The sequence below is a fragment of the Danio rerio genome, chromosome 6 (genome assembly GCF_052040795.2).
Source record: "Danio rerio strain M-AB ecotype USA chromosome 6, GRCz13ab, whole genome shotgun sequence".
Classification (NCBI taxonomy): domain Eukaryota; kingdom Metazoa; phylum Chordata; class Actinopteri; order Cypriniformes; family Danionidae; genus Danio; species Danio rerio.
In genome coordinates this window covers 45,094,389-45,113,502 of record NC_141026.1, presented here as the reverse complement: position 1 = coordinate 45,113,502, position 19,114 = coordinate 45,094,389, and the positions used below count along the sequence as shown (strand labels likewise).

At 34.5% G+C, this 19,114-nt stretch overlaps 1 protein-coding gene across 1 annotated transcript; it reads left to right on the top strand.

The window, feature by feature from the left end:
- Window positions 1-2,782: 2,782 nt before the first annotated feature.
- On the top strand, window positions 2,783-17,878 carry edem1 (ER degradation enhancer, mannosidase alpha-like 1). The gene is given in 12 exon segments (NM_201189.3): window positions 2,783-3,328; window positions 4,683-4,755; window positions 5,912-6,015; window positions 7,025-7,196; window positions 7,286-7,469; window positions 9,459-9,633; window positions 10,876-10,996; window positions 13,916-14,086; window positions 14,172-14,245; window positions 14,320-14,416; window positions 14,511-14,672; window positions 16,409-17,878. Coding segments are annotated over 12 exon segments (1,887 nt in total). The 5' UTR covers window positions 2,783-2,864; the 3' UTR covers window positions 16,499-17,878.
- Window positions 17,879-19,114: the final 1,236 nt, after the last annotated feature.

The following is a 19,114-nucleotide window of genomic DNA, read 5'->3' as shown; positions in this document are numbered from 1 at the left end:
TCTTGTGTTGCTGTGGTTGTTTTTAATTAAAAAATGTTCATGATGTTTAGGTTAAATATTCATATTATTTATTATCCATATCCTACATTTATTATACAGATGCAGCACATCTTTGGAATACATACATACATTTTTATATATATTATGTAGCGCTGCACAATATATCATTTCAGCATTGATATCGCAATGTGAGCATTTGCAATAGCCACATTGAAGCTTCTGAAATGTGGAGTCAGGATTATAGTCTAGTAAATGCTATTGTTGAAAAAAAATGTGATTTATTGTTTGCAGTTACTCCAAATATTACCAAAAATGTTATCATTTGCATATATTTTTAAAGTCTATGACTTTTTAAGCATTTCAGGCTTGGGTACAACAATTTTTATCATTTGTAACCTAAAGATATATTAATGAAGTCTATACAGTTTTATTTTTATTCATTCATTTTCCTTCCGCTTAGTCTCCATTTCAAAAGTCACCACAGCGGAATAAACCGCCAACTATTCCAACATATGTTTTATGCAGTGGATGCCCTTCCAGCCACAACCCAGTATTGGGAAAACAGTTTTATTTTACACTGAATTTTACATAATTGAATTTATGTAGCTGAATACTTAGACTCAGGAAATAAAGCACTGTTCATTTCAGTTGTATCTTTGCTACTGTATTTATCAATTCTTGTGGTTGGTTTATTATTTTTCATCCATATGTGCCGGCCTACAAAATTATCAATCTGAAATTACAAATTCTTTCCCAATAGAGCCATTCAAGTCATCTGGTGAAATTATACTCAATATCGCAATATGTATGGCATCACAATGTCCGTTTATTCCACTATCATGCAGCCCTAATATTTTTATTTTTAGACTAAAGAAAATAAAAAAATGTTTTAGGTTTGTCATAAATATTTTGAAAATATTATTATCATTTGGTATTAATGGCAATGCTTTAAAAGTGTCATTAATTAAAGTTCATTTAAAATTTGCAAAAAGATTCACATTAGTTTATAGTTGAGGCTTTTGCATAAATTCTAGTTTATTTTAGCATTTTATTTAAATTTTACCATTGTAATACTGATATTACTAATATTCTTTTTTTACCTAAACTTTATTGTGTTTTTAGTAAACATGATATCAACAATGGTAATGACAACATTGAATTGGTTCAAAGTGTACAGGCTGGTTGGTAACTATGTAAAACAAAATATATATATTTTTTTACAAATTTTATACATATGCATACAAAAACCTGTGAGTATATAAGTAAGGGATAAACTATATACACAATGTCAGAGAAGCAGATAACTGAAAAAGTGTCTAATACAATTATTGATCAAGCACAAAACAGAAAATGAGAAAAGTTATATTAACAAAAATATAAGGGTTTTTATTAAATCATTTTAACATTCAGATTTATTTAAATAAATATGATATTTATTTTAGGTTTTGACATTTTTTGTACCAATTAATTTTTTTTATTTAATATTAATATGAACATTTTAATGCTACTTTCAACAAAAATAATTAATACATTGATTAATTTGGACTTAGTAAAACAAGTTTAAATAGTCTCTAGTTTATGTAAATCAGCATTTTATTTTATGAATGCGAAGATTTAAATACTTCTTCTAATTAAGGTGAATTAAAATGACTTATTCTATAAAAAGTCTGAAATGACTAACTATAAAATGGTTAAACTATATTTGAATGAAAATCCATTCTTTCATTTTCTTTTTGGCTTAGTCCCTTTATTAATCTGTGGTTGCCTCAGCGGAATGAACTGCCAACTTATCCAGTATATGTTCTACGCAGCGGATGCCCTTCCAGCTGCAACCCATCTCACACTCAATCCATCCATACATACACATCCATACACACTCATTCACACACACACTACAGACAATTTAGCTTACCTAATTCACCTGTACCGCATGTCTTTGGACTGTGGTGGAAACCGGAGCACCCGGAGGAAACCCACGCGAACACAGGGAGAATGACAGCACTACCTACTGCACCACTGTGTCGCACTTGAATGAAAATTATTCTGTATTATTTTCATTATTACCATGTATTACTCTGTTTAATGCATGGTGGTGGTATCCACGCGTGTGACACGACAACACGGTGGTTTAGGGTTTAGCACTGTCGCCTCACAGCTAGAAGGTCGCTGGTTCGAGTCCCAGCTGGGTCAGTTGGCATTTCTGTATGGAGTTTGCATGTTCTGTGGTTGGTGTTCACACTGTTGGTGTGGGTTTCCTCCGGGTGTTCCGGTTTCCCCCAGTCCAAAGACATGCGCTATAGGTCAATTAAATAAACTTAATTGGCCGTGGTGTATATGAGTGTGTATGGATGTTTCCCAGTGCTGAGTTGCAGCTGGAAGGGCATTCGCTGCTTAAAACATATGCTGGATAAATTGGCGGTTCATTCTGCTGAGGTGACCCCTGATGAATAGGCACTAAGCCAAAGGAAAATCAATGAATGATTAACAGGTTACCGTATTAGTAGTGGGGGAAGTACTGGTTGACTGTAGTAGTAGCTAAACAGAAACAGATAAGACTGTATTTACTCTCGCATCACAATCACACATGTGATTTTCTCATTGGTTCAGATATGCGAGGCTGCTTTCAGTTCATCTGCCACGACATCTCACAGCGTGTGTGACTGACGCCTTCATTACCCAATCGCCTTCTACGTAATGACGTCGCGGGCAGAGGACCACTCAGCGTTGGGCATCAGGGAGGGGCTGGTTTGTTGACAGGAAGTATGGCAGAACTGAAAACAGAAAGAAGAGCTGTGGACTTTTGCGCTTCGTTAAGTCGCAGCGGCTAAGTGAATTATGACTTTGAAGGCCGACAGCAGGCAAAGATGCAATGGAGGTCAATAGTCGTGGGTCTCCTTGTTTTAAGAGTGCTGCTCAATTGCGCGGTGTGGCTCGTGTTTGGACTGGGACCCAGCTGGGGCTTTGACTTCCCCATTAAATTCACGTTCAACTCGCATAAAATTGAACTTTTCAATGATGGCGAAAGAGCCACCGTGAAAACTAACGCCTGGTTGCGGCACCTTTATGACAGCAGAAACCCTCAAGCGAAGACCTGCTCCAAGATCAGCGGGAATTCGCCAAAGAAGTCCTACCTCAGTTTCTTTGAGGAGGGCAGAGATGAGTATGACAGAAAGTACAGCTCTTTCCCGGACGCCCTTAAAGTCAAGATGAGGGCCATGGCGCGGGACATGTTTTATTTCGGATATGATAACTACATGAAGTTTGCCTTTCCAGAGGATGAACTGAACCCTATAGCATGTGAAGGTCGAGGGCCTGATGTGCTCAATCCGTAAGTCACTGACTAATTCATAGAAGTTAACCATTTAAGAAACACCTTCATTAAACAACAGTCGTGTGCTCCATATTGTACTGCTTTATATTGGGGTAACGTTAAGTTGGTTTTATATTCGGGCATTCGTTCATTTTTGACCAGTTACTATTTGAGCCAAGCTGCTTTGAATATTTGGTGTGAAATCTCATGTAAGTGTGACCTCATAACAACATTATCACTATTTAATTGGCTGAACATTGTTGTACTTTAATAATCATTGGCTGCTAATGTGATTTCCCTATTTAGAATTACCAAAGAATATTTTCTGAAATTACATTTGGAAGGTGAAAGTTCACATGTGTGAATATAAAACCAACTTTACCTTAATCTGCTTTATCTTGAGCGTATCTTGGCATGTCCTGCAAATCAATGTATTCATCTGCACAACATCACACATTGTACACATCTGGTACAGTGAATCTTATTTGAGTAACAAAAATGTGACCGATTAGGCTTTTGAAATTAGGTAAAGTTACAGAGAGGAACAGTGACCATTTGTCACACGGTCCCTATATTGTTTATCACACTACTTTGAATATTTGGTCAGAAATAGCATGCAGGTATGGCTTCAAAACAACATGAGCACTATTTTATTGACTGTGAGCAATGTTGTGCTTTGATAGTCATTGGCTGCTAATATGATTTTTAGAATTTGCAAAGCATTTATTCATTCAGTCATTCATTCATTTATTCATTCATTCAGTCATTCATTCCTTTTCCTTTGGCTTAGTCCCTTTATTCATTAGGGGTCACCACATAAACCGGCAACTTATCCAGCATATGTTTTACGCAGTGGATGCCCTTCCAGCCGCAACTCGGTACATTCTTATATTTGCACAACACACTACCGCCGATTTAGCATATTCAGTTCACCTATACAGCATGTCTTTGGACTGTGAGGGAAACTGGAGCACCCGTCGGAAACCCACGCAAATATGGTGAGAACATACAAACCCCACACAGAAATGCCAACTGGCCTAGTCGGGACTCGAACCAGCAACCATCTTGCTGTGAGGCAACAGTGCTAACCACTGAGCCACCTTGCCACAAATTTGCAAATAATACATTTCTGAAATTATATGATTAAGGAGAAAGTCTGAATGAGCGAATAGAAAGCCAACCTTGTCCCAATAACCTTTTGATAAGTTAGAAAACTAAAGAAACTTTCTTAATTAGTCACAATGCCTGTGCAAAACAGAACTTTCATGGCAAAAGCAGAAATTTCTCTTTCATAGTCTGCACCACAGATGTTGTTGTTGTTGTTGTTTCTATTGTTGTTTTCATTGTAACTGAATTGAATTGTTCCTCTTAGGTCAAATATCAACATCAATGATGTTCTTGGAAACTACTCTTTAACTCTCATCGATACTCTTGATACACTGTTGGTAAGTAAACATGTATTTATTTACTCTCCTTTAGACCATCCAAGATGTTGGTGACTTTATTATTATTCGTTATTCATCAGTGACTGACCAAAGAAACAATAAAAGCATGAAAAAAATATTTAATACCTTTAATGCACCTCATCCTGAAGTGGAAAAGTGACTGAACATTATTTACAACGTTATTACTTTTGATCTACAGCCTAAACAAATGGTCTGAAGTGCATCTTGTAGCCTTTCAATACGTAGATGAAAATGTAAATTTTTATTTGTAACTTATTAAATGATCTATGTTACAGCATCAAGGATTAGTTTATGTATGTAATATTTTGATGCACAATGCAACGATCACTTTCTCCCTCTACTTTCTCCCTCTACTGTATCAGGTCATTAAATTATGTGACAGGACACTGATGCAGTAGTTTAAAGAATATAATGGTGAAAATCAGTTGATTCACTTAAAAAGATCTATGGTTATTGTCAGGAGTTAAGAGTATTAATTTTGTTTTGACAGTAAATATTTTATATTTGGTCACAGCCGATTCTTTAGTTGATATTCTGCTGGAGACTAAAATGATCTTACATCTTGTATGACTTGGGGATGAGTAAATTGCTAGCTAATTTTAATGAAGTGTATGACTGTAAATAATTGTGTAAGCTTCTAAAATTACGCTCTAATTTTTGTGAAACCAGTGTTTTTTTCTTTACTAGAAATGCAGCAAATCAGCATAACTTTTTGACAACTTTTTTTCTTCTATAGGATTTTAAAATGCTGCTTTGTGAAATGAGTAACAAATAACTCTTAAACAGTAGCCAAAACTGGTGTTACTGATTTTTCATGAACAAGGTCCATTTTTAAAAAATCTTTCAGTTTTAGTTTGGGAAAAGAGGGAGTAGCAGATTTATGTTCAGTTTGTTCCAGTAAACAACCTTGAATTTATCTAAGCTTATGATTAACTGTAAGTTATCTAGCAAAAATATTCCACATCAACTGATTCAAGGGGTAAACTGAACTTACTATTTATCTAGCTTCAGGGCTGTTGATTACAGATACTTTTTGTAGTTCTTCACATTTTTTCAGCTTATAAAAATCAGTCAGTCTTTAAAAATTTCAGTCTTTAATGTGCACATTAAGTTGCTATGTACTCCATTTTTGCAGGTTCTCGGAAATGTGACCGAATTTCATCGAGCTGTTAAATTGGTGATTGATACAGTATCTTTTGACAAGGACTCCACTGTTCAAGTCTTTGAGGCCAACATTAGGTGCAGTCTTTTTCTTCTTTTATACACTTTGAAAAAAGCCAACACCCTTACAATGCGACTAGTTTGAGAAGATTCTATTCTCAATGTATAAGAAGTGAGAACATTCTCCTTCATTGTGTTTTATTGATGGAGGTTTATAGTTAAGGTTTGTCACTTGGGAAAACAAACTTGTTAAATAAACAAAACAAAAAGAAATTCTGATCTCTCACATTTCAGTTTTGGAGTCATAGATTGGATATTTGTTTGGTTTAAAAAATAAGAGAAGACAAATATAATTTCATTCCCAATTTATTACAAGAACACTTTTAACAAAAATGAGATCCTGATATTAATCCAATATTTTTACCAAAGAAAAAAAAAGAAAAAAAAAGATTTGGTTATTAATAATAATAATAAACCTCTTATTAACTACAACATATATATATTTTAATCTTTGGTAATTAAAGTAGTCAAACAAATTCAGCATAAGGAAGTGAAACCCAGATGTGCTCAATATATTTTCATTTTCTCATAAAAGAATGCGCGCACATACTGTAATGGTTTTCTCCACCACCATTCTTGACATTATTATATGTTAGTAGGAAGCAATATGTTCTCATACGTGCAAGCTGAATAATGCAGGAGGATTTTCAAGTTCTTCTGCTCTTTCACAACACTGATTAACACTGTCTTTCATTCTGTCATCGTTACACTGTAAATAATCTTTAAATCTTAATAAAAAAAATACATCTGCACACTACGCTCATGCCGAACTTTAGATCCTGTTTGGTATGGCTCACAGACCCCCCCCCAAAAAAGAAACTTTACCTAAATGCATTTTACTGAATAGGAAAGGGTCGCACTATTATGTGCTACTATTATATAACAATTTTTTAAAGCCTGTTTTTACACATTTTCAACAGTTTTTAATCATTTTTTATTTTTTTATATCTTTTATTCTTGTTTATGTAAAGCACTTTGAATTATGTATGAAATGTGCTTTATAAATAAACTTGCCTTGCCTTTTCAGAATCCTTGGCAGTTTGATCTCAGCCCACATTCTGCTGACTGACCCACGGCACCCGTTTGGAGATGTAGGACTGAAAGACTATGACAATGAGCTGCTACACCTGGCACATGATCTTGCCGTTCGACTACTACCTGCTTTCGAGAACACTAGCACAGGCATCCCTTATCCAAGGGTCAGGCCCGCTTGCATCCTTTTTTATAGTGAGACGATGGCTCTTATTTCCTCTATTTGATATTTTCTTTCTACCCTGTTTTTATGCAGGTGAATTTAAAGAATGGTGTTCCTCCTGACAGCATTAATGAGACTTGTACGGCAGGGGCAGGCTCTCTGCTCGTGGAGTTTGGTATTCTTAGCCGTCTGATTGGTGACTCTACATTTGAATGGGTCGCCCGGCGGGCTGTTAAAGCTCTGTGGAAATTAAGAAGCAATGAAACTGGACTATTGGGCAAGTGATTATTATTTTTTTTTTAGTCTTTCACAAAACTTGTCATATACCAGTTGACCACACAGAAATCAAAATATGCTGTGTATTTGTTTATTTTTGTTTGTTTGTATGTTTTGATTCAGCTAATCTATGCTACAAATTTGCACACAAACTTCTTTGTAATATTTTTTTTGTTACAAAGTTTGCAAACTGAGCATTAACAGAGGCCCGAGATGCTAAACACTGACAGTAGATACTTTATGCAATTTTCTGTGATTGTTTTAGGACTTCTGATTTATTTGCCTTTGGATAAAGAATAAGGAATAACAAGCGGCAATAAACAGTCATGTTTCTTGCTCTACAAATAACTGGGTTTATGAAAATACACAGAAAATAAAATATTATAATAAGAGTTTGCAGTTTGCAACATCGAGCATCTAGGGTTGTCACGATACTGCAATTCGGTATCAATCAGTGCTGAAATTGAAAAATGTCAATTCCATACTAACATTTTAGCGTGTTCTTAACCCTTTCAGACCTGAATTATGCTCCAAATTTCAGAAAAATGTAAAAGTATATTTTTACAGTTCTTGAGGCTCCCATTAATGAGATCAAATTATTATAAAAAAAAATCATCACTCTTTAGGTGTATTTTTTTATATATATGTATTTTTATTTTTGTTCATTGTAGTCGACATCAGGTCAAAACAGTTGTACTTCACTAACATTATACCATCATAAAATAAAAAAAAATAAAAAACACCCAAAAAAGTTCCTGACTTTCATCTGCCTCAACCTCAATTTCTTCCTCTACCTCTGGTAACAGTGACTCATCTCTGTCAGGCCCTGAAATTGTAAGCAGAAACTGCCCCTTACAAAACAACATAAATGTTTTATATTCTAATTCATATTGATAGAATATATTATAAAACCATATATGCAGATATATGGTATAGCAGCATTCAATTAATTGAGGAGCATTTACTTGTAATAAAAGCCTTAACTAATTAATTAACTAACTATCCCTAAAAAACATGGGATGTCATGTGATGTCCATTGTAATGGACGCAGGGTCTGAAGGGGTTAAACACCGCTGATTTGCTATTGTGTTCAAGTGCTCAACAGAAAGGACTGTGATTGGCTGTGAATGTCATCAGTTAACTGAACTTCACTGACTGAGTCTAAACACAGATACAGGGACACTGAAGTGTTTTAAAGCCGCAAAGATCAGTCAATTCTTCAGTGGGTCACTCGTATATCAGCTCATAGACAAGCTAGCTGATATTTGCGGCTTTAAATACGCTCCAGTGAAGGTTTTTAGAATTTTAGTACCGATAGATACTGAATTCCAGTATTGTGACAACACTTCAAGCATCATAACAAGCTTTTTTATGGCTAAAAACCAATAGAAGTGACCAATACAAATTCAACATTTAAATAAAAAGATTGTACAGATAAGACTTTAAAGATTGTGTAGTCTTTATTAGAGCTTTTTCTTAGGTGACTAGACTACTAGAATCTTTACATGTTTTTAAAAATGAGCAACAGTATTAAATTCATAAGTGAAAATCTCCTTTTACAACTTGAGTATAGATCTATGGTAACTGTACAAGGGCTTCATTAAGCATAATTGGGCCTCTTTTGATTTTATTTTATGTGTGGATAATTTGGCTCTGTAGGGATTGTTTGTGTAAAAGATTGTGGAATTTTATATTTAGACAATCTTGTTAAATATTTATTGAATACCAGCACAGTTAGCGGGTTTGTAACTTACCAAGGAATTGCTATTATTCCTTCTGTTCTATAAGCAGCACTATATTTATTCAGTATTTCTGCTGTTTTTGTTTGGTTGGGGAAAAAAAGAATCGCCCGTGAAAAATCCAAATCTGTGCATCACACTAACATGTACAATAATTTATACAGATCTTCATTGGTTTTGCACCAGTTGTCTTTTATTTGTGACCACATGTTTTTGTCTGACCTGTAATGATTCTCTTGTCTTTCTTCCAGGGAATGTGGTTAATATTCAGACTGGCCAGTGGGTGGGCAAGCAGAGCGGTCTGGGCGCCGGCATGGACTCATTTTATGAGTACCTCCTCAAGTCTTACATCTTGTTTGGAGAGAAAGAAGACTTTAGGATGTTCACTGCAGCCTATGAGAGCATTCAGAGCCACCTGAGAAGAGGGTGATTATAAACATGTGCAGGCGTGACCACAGTTGCTTGTGGTGGAAGTTTGAGCTTAAAAAGTTTGCATGTGGGGGTTTAACCAACTGCAGATAAAGTGTGTCACTTGGGATCTGTGGTTGTGCATGGTATTGTTTACAGCCAATGAGTGGATTGCTTGCAAGTACGTCTATTATAAGCATTCTTGTTTAGTTATGGAAGTTTCATTATGATAGATTGAGGTTTGAACTGATATGCTAAGGGTTTAGTCATTTTTTTAGAACTACATCATTATGTTGATGTTTTAAAGTTTTTGACTCTAAAGCATAAAATTTCCATAATATGTTTGCAGATATTAAAGAAAAATGCTAAGTAAACATTCTTGTTTATCTAAAAAACAATGCTACAGATATCCTGCTTAGAAAATGTCCATTACTTCCCGGAACATCTGTTTTTGTTTTGGTCCCTTTAACTCGCCCTATGCCAGTTTGACCAATTTTATTTTAGCCCCTCGGTTTAACTTTCATACATTCAGTGAAGAAGGCTCTCAAAGTATGCATCTACAACCAAAATGCGGCTCCCGGTGGATTAGTAGCAGCCTCCGAAGTGAGACGCAAATTCAGAGTTCCACATGAAGTGGATATTAATTAGAAAATAATATAAATATTACGAACATAAACATTAGGTGAGCAGGTTACATTGTAGCCACTAGTCATAACTACATGCTGACGCTATGTGACGATATTTGCAATGATAAGCAATTTGGCTGTTTGCACCAGACAAAACATGACATAAATTTAAATACAGCCTTTCAGGAGCACAGAAGCGTGCGCTTACTGCACCTCAAATGAAACGTTAGGTTTATGCTGTTGCTTTTAGTTGGAACATGATTTAAATGAGCCTTAAATCAGCCTTTAGGCTCGATAGTCAGGCTTGCTCCTGTTGGTGTCGTCAATCTGGCAACCTGCTCTTGCATGTGTTTTAAACAAGACATGCAATACCTAGTGCAACCACTGGGTGTCAAACTTGCGTACTTCACGTTTAATACACGATTACTAATTATTTGTAAAAACACTATAAAGCTTTTGCAATGTAATTTGTATTTATATAGCACATTTATTGTGTATGGCCATACACCCAAATCGCTTCACAATCATGAGGGGGAGGTTTCTCCACACCACCACCAGTGTGCAGCATCCACTTGCATAAAGCTTTGGTTGACATACTATTTTTTTAAGTGTGCCCCTATTAATTATTTTGCAGAAGAGAGGCGTGTAATGAAGGAGAAGGTGACCCACCACTCTATGTGAATGTGAACATGTTCAATGGACAGATCATGAACACATGGATTGACTCTCTGCAGGCATTCTTCCCTGGACTACAGGTCTGAAACATGTCGACTTATCTCTCTTTTTATATGTCTATATATTTATATGTCTAATTTATTAGTATTTACTCAAATACTTATAATACCAGATTAGCAGGTATGCTCTTATTTTTTTTTTCAAACAGAGTTAGCTCAATCTGCATTCTCTAAGTATGATCTATAGGTATGGAATGAGCTTCAAGATAAACTACATATGAATCCAGTACCATCTATCGCTATATTTAGGTAAAGTTTCACAAAGTAATTTCGAGAGAAGCACTAATATGATTGCTCGCGGCTGTCTCCCATCCGTAATCATTAGTAAGCCAATCAGATTATTCCAAACTCAGTATAAATACCCCGTCCAGTATTACTCTATTGTATTTATTTTGGAAGAATCTCCCCATGCACCCCATCTACCCCTTTTCTCCAAGGGGAACTCTCAAGAACTACCTGATTTTGTACCCCCTTACATGCTCATCAACCAGGCAGGAGTCCTCTCTGAGATCAGGGTTCTCACCCGTGACAGCATGCCAAACTTGCTAATATTATCAAGCAATATCTAAGTGTGAACTCATTCAATTTCTTTTCGGCTTAGTCCCTTTATTAATCAGGAATCGCCACAACAGAATGAGCCGCAAACTTATCCAGCATATGTTTTACGCAGCGGATGCCCTTTCAGCTGCAACCCATCAGAGGGAAACACCCCCACACACCACACACACACACACACACACACGGCCAATTTGTGGGGGAACCCAGAGGAAACCCACGCAAACATGGAGAGAACATGCAAACTCAACACAGAAATATCGAACCAGTCACCGTCTTGCTGGGAGGCGAATGGCAATCATGCTACACACTGCGCCATCATGTTGCCCTAAGTGTGAACTTTTGAAGCATATGTTAAAGTGTCTATTTGGAACAGCGTTCATGTTTTAATAATTGACTTTGGTTTATATTAATTTTGTGTCTATGTGTTGTATTGTGCATTGTTTTGTAATGTTGTCGTATGGTGCTTGTCTTAACAAGGATTTTCTGGTAGAAGAGATATATTCTGATTTAAAAAGTAAGTAAATAACTGTATATAATATAATATCACTTAATAGGTAATGTACCATCACAGAAGTAAAAACGAACCGCACCAAAAGGGAAAACGAACGCTAGTGCGATTCAATCAAACTAAATAAGGCAGGTGTGAAAGCACCCTGAAAGTTAATTCTATTCATTTGAAAAGAGTTTTGACCTCAGTGTTGAAGGTAATGAGTTAATTAGATACCTCATTACTTCATCATAAATGGAGTAAGTTCATAGTACTCATACATTTTTTTAACTCAAATGTCAATGTTAATTTTATTTATATAGCACTGTTTAACAAATCCAGAGGTTGACCAATGTGCTGCACAATTGCACAATACAAATCAGAACAGAGAGAGAGAGAAAAAAATAAATAATATATATATATACACACACACACACACACACACACACACACACACACATATATATATATATATATATATATATATATATATATATATATATATATATATATATATATATATATATATATATATATATATATATATATATATATATATATATATATATATATATATATGTATATATATATATATATATGTATATATATATATATATGTATATATATATATATATGTATATATATATATATATGTATATATATATATATATATATATATATATGTATATATATATATATATATATGTATATATATATATATATATGTATATATATATATATATATATATATATATATATGTATATATATATATATATGTATATACATATATAAATATAAATAAAATTATAGCTGAAACAGACAATTTTCACTGATAAAATGCAACATCAAAGAGGTAAGATTTCAACCTAGATTCAAAAACAGACAGGGATGAAACAGATGTAATACAGAGGTTAAGAGCATTCCACAACCTAGGACCAGCTACTGTGAAGCCACGGTAACCTCTGCATTTCAGCCTTGACTTAGGGATGCATAACAGTCTCTGCTTATAGATGACTGAAGAGACCGACCGGGCTAATGCTCAATGAACATGTCTGACAGATAAGAAGGTGCCAGGCCATTTAGAGATTAAAAACCAAGAGAAGCATTTTAAAAGTGACTCAATTGTGCACAGACAGCCAGTGCAAACAGCCTACAACTGGTGTTATGTGGTCATGTTTCTTGGTACCTGTTAAAAGCCTGTTAATAGCAGCATTTTAAACTAATTGTATCCGGGATAAGGTTTTCTGACTAATCCCAAAGTATAATGAGTTGAAATAATCCAATATAGTTGTAATAAAAGCATGGATTATTAAAAAAAAAATGTTCTAGATAAAATAGATTTTACAAAGGATATGTTGCAATCACTTTCCTCAAACGGTTTGAGTTGCCTTAACATATTGGGTTTTACAGTACTCAGTTGGTTTGAGTTCTCTGCATTTATCGGGTTTTACTCTGCTCAAATTTACTCAAATGGATGAAGTTCACAGTACTCATTAGGATTAGTTTTTGAACTTAAATGGTTTGTTGCAATCAGTTTCTTCAAATGGTTTGAGTTACCTTAACTTTTTGGGATTGGCAGTGTAGAGTAAATGTCTATACTTACAGTACTATGCATGGGCTTTTCTCACCATGCAGTGAGGATCTTTCATTATTGGGTCATTTTAAGACAGCTGCCTCTTCTCTGACTAAACCCAAGCTTTCTGATCTAATAGAAAGATCCAGAACTGCCTGTGTGCTGTGCTTTCTTGTTATAAAAGTAAATAATACTTTTGCGCATACCATACAAGACTGGTTCTTGAAATGCTGAGCTAAAACTAGGCCTGCCATTAGTGTTTTTTATTTAATTCATCCAACTTATTTGAGTTCTAACCACTGACACATCTCTGTTGCTCAGGTTTTAAACGGAGATGTTGAAAATGCCATTTGCCTTCATGCCTTCTACTATGCAATCTGGAAGCGTTTCGGTGCTCTTCCTGAGAGGTACAACTGGCAGCTTCAGGCCCCAGATGTCCTTTTCTACCCCTTAAGACCTGAACTAGTGGAGTCCACATACCTGCTCTATCAGGTACAAACCATTATTAAAAAAAACACAAACCAAAGTTTAAGAGTAACAATACAGTATAACTGTTGAGGAATTTCACTTTCTACAGGCAACCAAGAATCCATTTTATCTTCATGTTGGGATGGACATTCTTGAAAGCCTTGAAAAAAATACCAAAGTGAGGTATGAGGCTGAACAATCACCTAAATTGGGATGCTGAGGTGTTCTTGGGATGAAATTTTTGTTTGTATGTTTAGGTGTGGTTACGCTACTCTTCATCATGTAGTGGATAAATCCAAAGAAGATCGCATGGAGAGTTTCTTCCTCAGTGAAACCTGCAAATACCTTTACTTGGTTAGTTGGTGTTCTCCACGTTTTTATTCATTGCATCTAATAATTTGCTTCTGTGAAAACCACACCATCACTGAATGCTTTACAATATTTTCAGCTCTTTGATGAAGACAACCCACTGCACAAGTCTGAGAATAAGTACATCTTCACTACAGAAGGCCATGTAGTTCCAATAGATCAGCGTTTCAGGGAGAGAAGTTGGGAAGAGCAGTTCCCAAATGAAGAGGCCAGGAAAGACCCAAGAGCCAACATAAGCAATGTAAGAAACTGCTTTCATACAACCTCACAGTACTGATAGTTTTGAATTTACAGTGCTCAACATATGAGTGCACCCCTCGCAAATCTCAATTAAATGAATAGTTTCTATAGGAAGCTTTACAATAATGCGTATACATTAGATTAGTCCGTAATGAAGCCAAATTTGGAGCTAATCTAACAGAAAAACGTAAGACAATGGTCCAAAATTAGTACACCCACATATATATGTTGGGGTAAAATATGAAAAAAATGTATACAATTTATTGGGTTTAAAAAGTTTATACTCAATATTTAGCATGAATTTAAATGTATTATCTTTCAATTTCTAAAGATGTTCAATGACTAAAATAATTTTAATAAATATATCTGTTAATTAAATATGTTTTGTTCACATGCTCCAGAATATATTACCTATTTTCACTGAGAAATGTATAAAAATATTCAATTTCAAAATGTATTTCATATACATTGAGCACTGGTGATTTCAGTGACTCTAATTAAATCTTTTGAGTAATTTATTGAATGAAAGTCTTATCTTTTACTTAATTTATTTTGTTGTAAAGGGGTTTATCCTTTTCAAGGTCAAGGTAAAATTTATGCATATATATATATATATATATATATATATATATATATATATATATATATATATATATATATATATATATATATATATATATATATATATATATATATATATATTCATTCATTATATATATATATTCATTGCTCAAAAATGAAATCCAAAATTGCAAAATTGATCATTAAAAAAAAAGTATAATAAATATTTATATGGGTACTGAATTTACAGCAAGGATGAAATCAATCTGGATCACTGAATTGAACTTCTGAGGGTTTTTTCCCCTCTGCACTTTAAATAAATCCTTTCAGTCCTATCAAGCAAAAAACATCAAATTCTGGGATTTTTTTTTTTTTGTCAGTACCACTGAAAGAGTATTTCTGTTTTGTTCTGTAAACTACTGATGTTTCTTCAAAGCTAAAATAAAACAATTATTATTTATTTAGATAATAATTAATTAAATCATAATTATTTAGAGTCTAAAAAGGCTAGTGTTCCATATAACAAAAGAGGTGTCATGTTCTGAGACTTGTTTGTATACATTTTTAGATGACACAATACCAGTGTTTTACCATGAGAAGAGTTGCAATAAGAATAAGAGAAATAAGCAATATGCAATAAGAGAAAGCAATATTTCCTGAAATAACCCTAGTTTACAATAATAACAAATAAGTGAAGTTTCACTATCTAATTTTGAGAGGAGCACATGATATGATTGATCGCAGCTGGTCTTTCATTTGTTATCGGCAATAATCCAATCAGATTGACTTAAGCCTACAATAAATTGATCTATTTTGATCTATAGCCGTATCTTCGGTTTGAAAGAATCCCCTTTTCCACCCCATCTCCTCCTCTTTCATCTTTTACCAGGGGAAGCTCTCGAGACCTACCTGATCTCGGACCCCCTTATATGCTTATTGACCAGGCGGGAGCTCTGGGCTCAATTATCTCCGAGTTCGGGGTTCTCTCCTGGAGCAGCATGCTAATCCTGCTAATAGCTTCAAGCAATATCTGTGTGAATTCTTGAAAGACTATATTCTACTATCATTTTGAATATTTATAATTTTCTTCCAAAAAACAGAAAGAAAAAAAAAAAGAAGTATTTATTGGCGATGTAAATATGACCTGTTTTTGACAAATGTTTATTTGTGCAATAGTGTGACCGGATTCCTGAAGAGAGACGTTATGGTCTTCCACTAAAGAGCATGTACATGAGGCAAATAGACCACATGGTGGGGCTGTCCTGACGTCAGTCCTGCCTCCTGTAGGTCTGACATACACACAAACCCCCTGGAGGTACTCAACAACTCTCCAAACAGAACTTTTCAGTCTCATTTTGCACATTGAGATTTTTTTTTTTTATCAACAAATCAACTAGCACCAATTGTTCTTTTTTTTGTTCCAGTGTGTCTTTTTTTGTGGCATGAAAGTGTCACTCTTAAGTTAGATCAGGTATTTGGATTTGGTTACATTTTCGGATCCAGCCAGCAAACATCCACAGCATAAAGCAAACTTGTTCAGGGCAGTTCGGCTGTTCAGAATTGTAACAACAGTTATTATTATTATTTTTTTTATTCTTGGGCTGATTTCTATATTGTGCAATCGAGTGTGTTTACACACCCAGTGTTACACGGTTTCTTCAGTGCCATGTTTAATGAAACTTGATCTAGTATTACAAAAGGGCTCTGTTGGGTGAACGAATAGTATGTTTGCATGTTTCAGATGTTCTTCTCAAGGAACAAGCTCTTAAATAAGCTCATGATGACAGTTGAATCATTATACGCCTTTCAGAAACACGCACAACAGAGGGGCTACATTTTCTGCAAATCTCAAAAATCATCAAATCCACACGTTCTTTATCTTTTCATATTTTGTGCCTTGGTTTGAAAGATGTACAACACTTATATTTTTGCATGATTCAACATTTCCGATTGCACTGATTTCATTTTTTTTGCTATCAGTGCATTGAGATAAATGAAAAGGTTTGGTTATGTAGCATACATGTTTGGTATGTTTTGATCCAAAATAACATTGAAAACCGTATTTAATTAAGTGCGTTTTCCACAGCAGCTCAAACAAGTGTTGCAATTTTCTTCTCTCTCTCTCTGTTAGGTCTGGACATTTATACTAACAATAAATCCTTAAACAATATGAAGTTTGTTGGACCAAATATTACATTTAACAAAAAAAGTGCCTTATTCATATTTTCATTTTCCTTCAGCGCTCAGGATTAATAGTATGCCATAATGCTGTCACTCTGAGGTGATGTGCATGTAATGTGTACGTTTCTTAACTCTTTTGTTTTTATGCATATGTGTTGTTAGTACAAAAGTTGACAATAAGGGATGATCAATATGCTGGTAAGAGAAGAATTCATTTTGTTGGTGTTATAGATCATGATTTATTTCGGGCACATAGGGAGGATACTGTCAGTAATTACTTAGGGGGTTGTATTTATTCAGATTGTTTTTTATTAGATGCAGGTATTCTAATTCAAATTGTTTCATGTTGATCTGCTTGATTTTATTGTTATTTAACCTTTAGTCCAAATGGAGACGGAGGTTGATGTCTACACTGCATTTTATCAAATGAAAGAAAAAAAATAATAAAAACGTTACTTAAAAAAACTGTTTGCCAGGCTGGAACATGATTGAGTTGGATATGTAAGGAATAATTAAAGTTTTGACACTGAAAAACATCATTTAGATGTTTTTGGGTTTTTGTTTTGATCAGTTTTTTTTGTCTGTTGTCTGCTGTGAAAGAGTTGAAAGCATTCAGTGTAGAGATATCAAAATAAATAATTGCACCTAATAATATAATAATTACACATAATATTATATTTTTGTGAATTGCCCCCTTTGAAATATTTTTCTTTTTTTAAATATTTCCCAAATGATGTTTAACAGATTTAGGAATTTTTTTTGAGCATGTCTGCTAATATTTTTTCTTCTGAAGAAAGTCTTATTTGTTTTATTTCGGCTTAATTTTTTTTTTAATTTTAAGGTCAAAATTATTAGCCCCTTTAAGCTGTATTTTTTTCTGAGTCTACAGCAAGGGTTCCCAAAGTTTTTTTTATTCCGGGACCCGCCTAGGCAAGTAATTCAATCAAAAGACCCCCCATAATATTTTAATATGGAAAATGGGTAAAATTATAAGAATGTATCCATTCAAAGCAGTCAAACATATATGGTGTGTGGCTTTTTGGATTTTGCAATTTGATATGCACAAAATGAGGCTCGAAGTGCTTTTTGTGGGATGCTGGTTGTAACTGTTCATTTTTTGTTGGCAAAGATATTCTTCTTTTTTCAGAAGAGAATATGATCAAACTTTGTTGACATATTTAGAATGTTTTGTTGTCAGGTGTCGTTTAACTTTTAAGGGTTTCATGCTAGCACTTGCAAGCTTTTCTAAGCATAAAAGACAATGTAGGACTTCCTCACCCTCTGGACCTCAGCCGGCAATAAAACTGAGATCAAGGTAGGACTGATCATATTTTCTGTGTGGCTACTTTTTAGATTTGGTTTAATCTAAAGATGTATCAGAAGTCTGCAACGCCTTTAGTTTTAAAATCTTTTCTATTTTACCAAACACTTCGCGCCTGCTGCCATGAGTACTGCACGCTACTGAAGTAGACACGTGACCGTTTAAAACAAATTAATCTGACTCAGTCATTCAATGAGTGCTGATTCCGCTGTTTCAGCTCATGTGTTTTAACCTAAATGATTCATTTAAAAAACAGAATTGTCTCTAAAGAGTCGTTCGCTCATTATCGTACTGGTTTTGATTCACGGCAATGTAAATATAGCTGCAGCCTGCAGCTATGTGACGTTGTGCGACCCACCTTCGTTCACTGTGCGATTCAC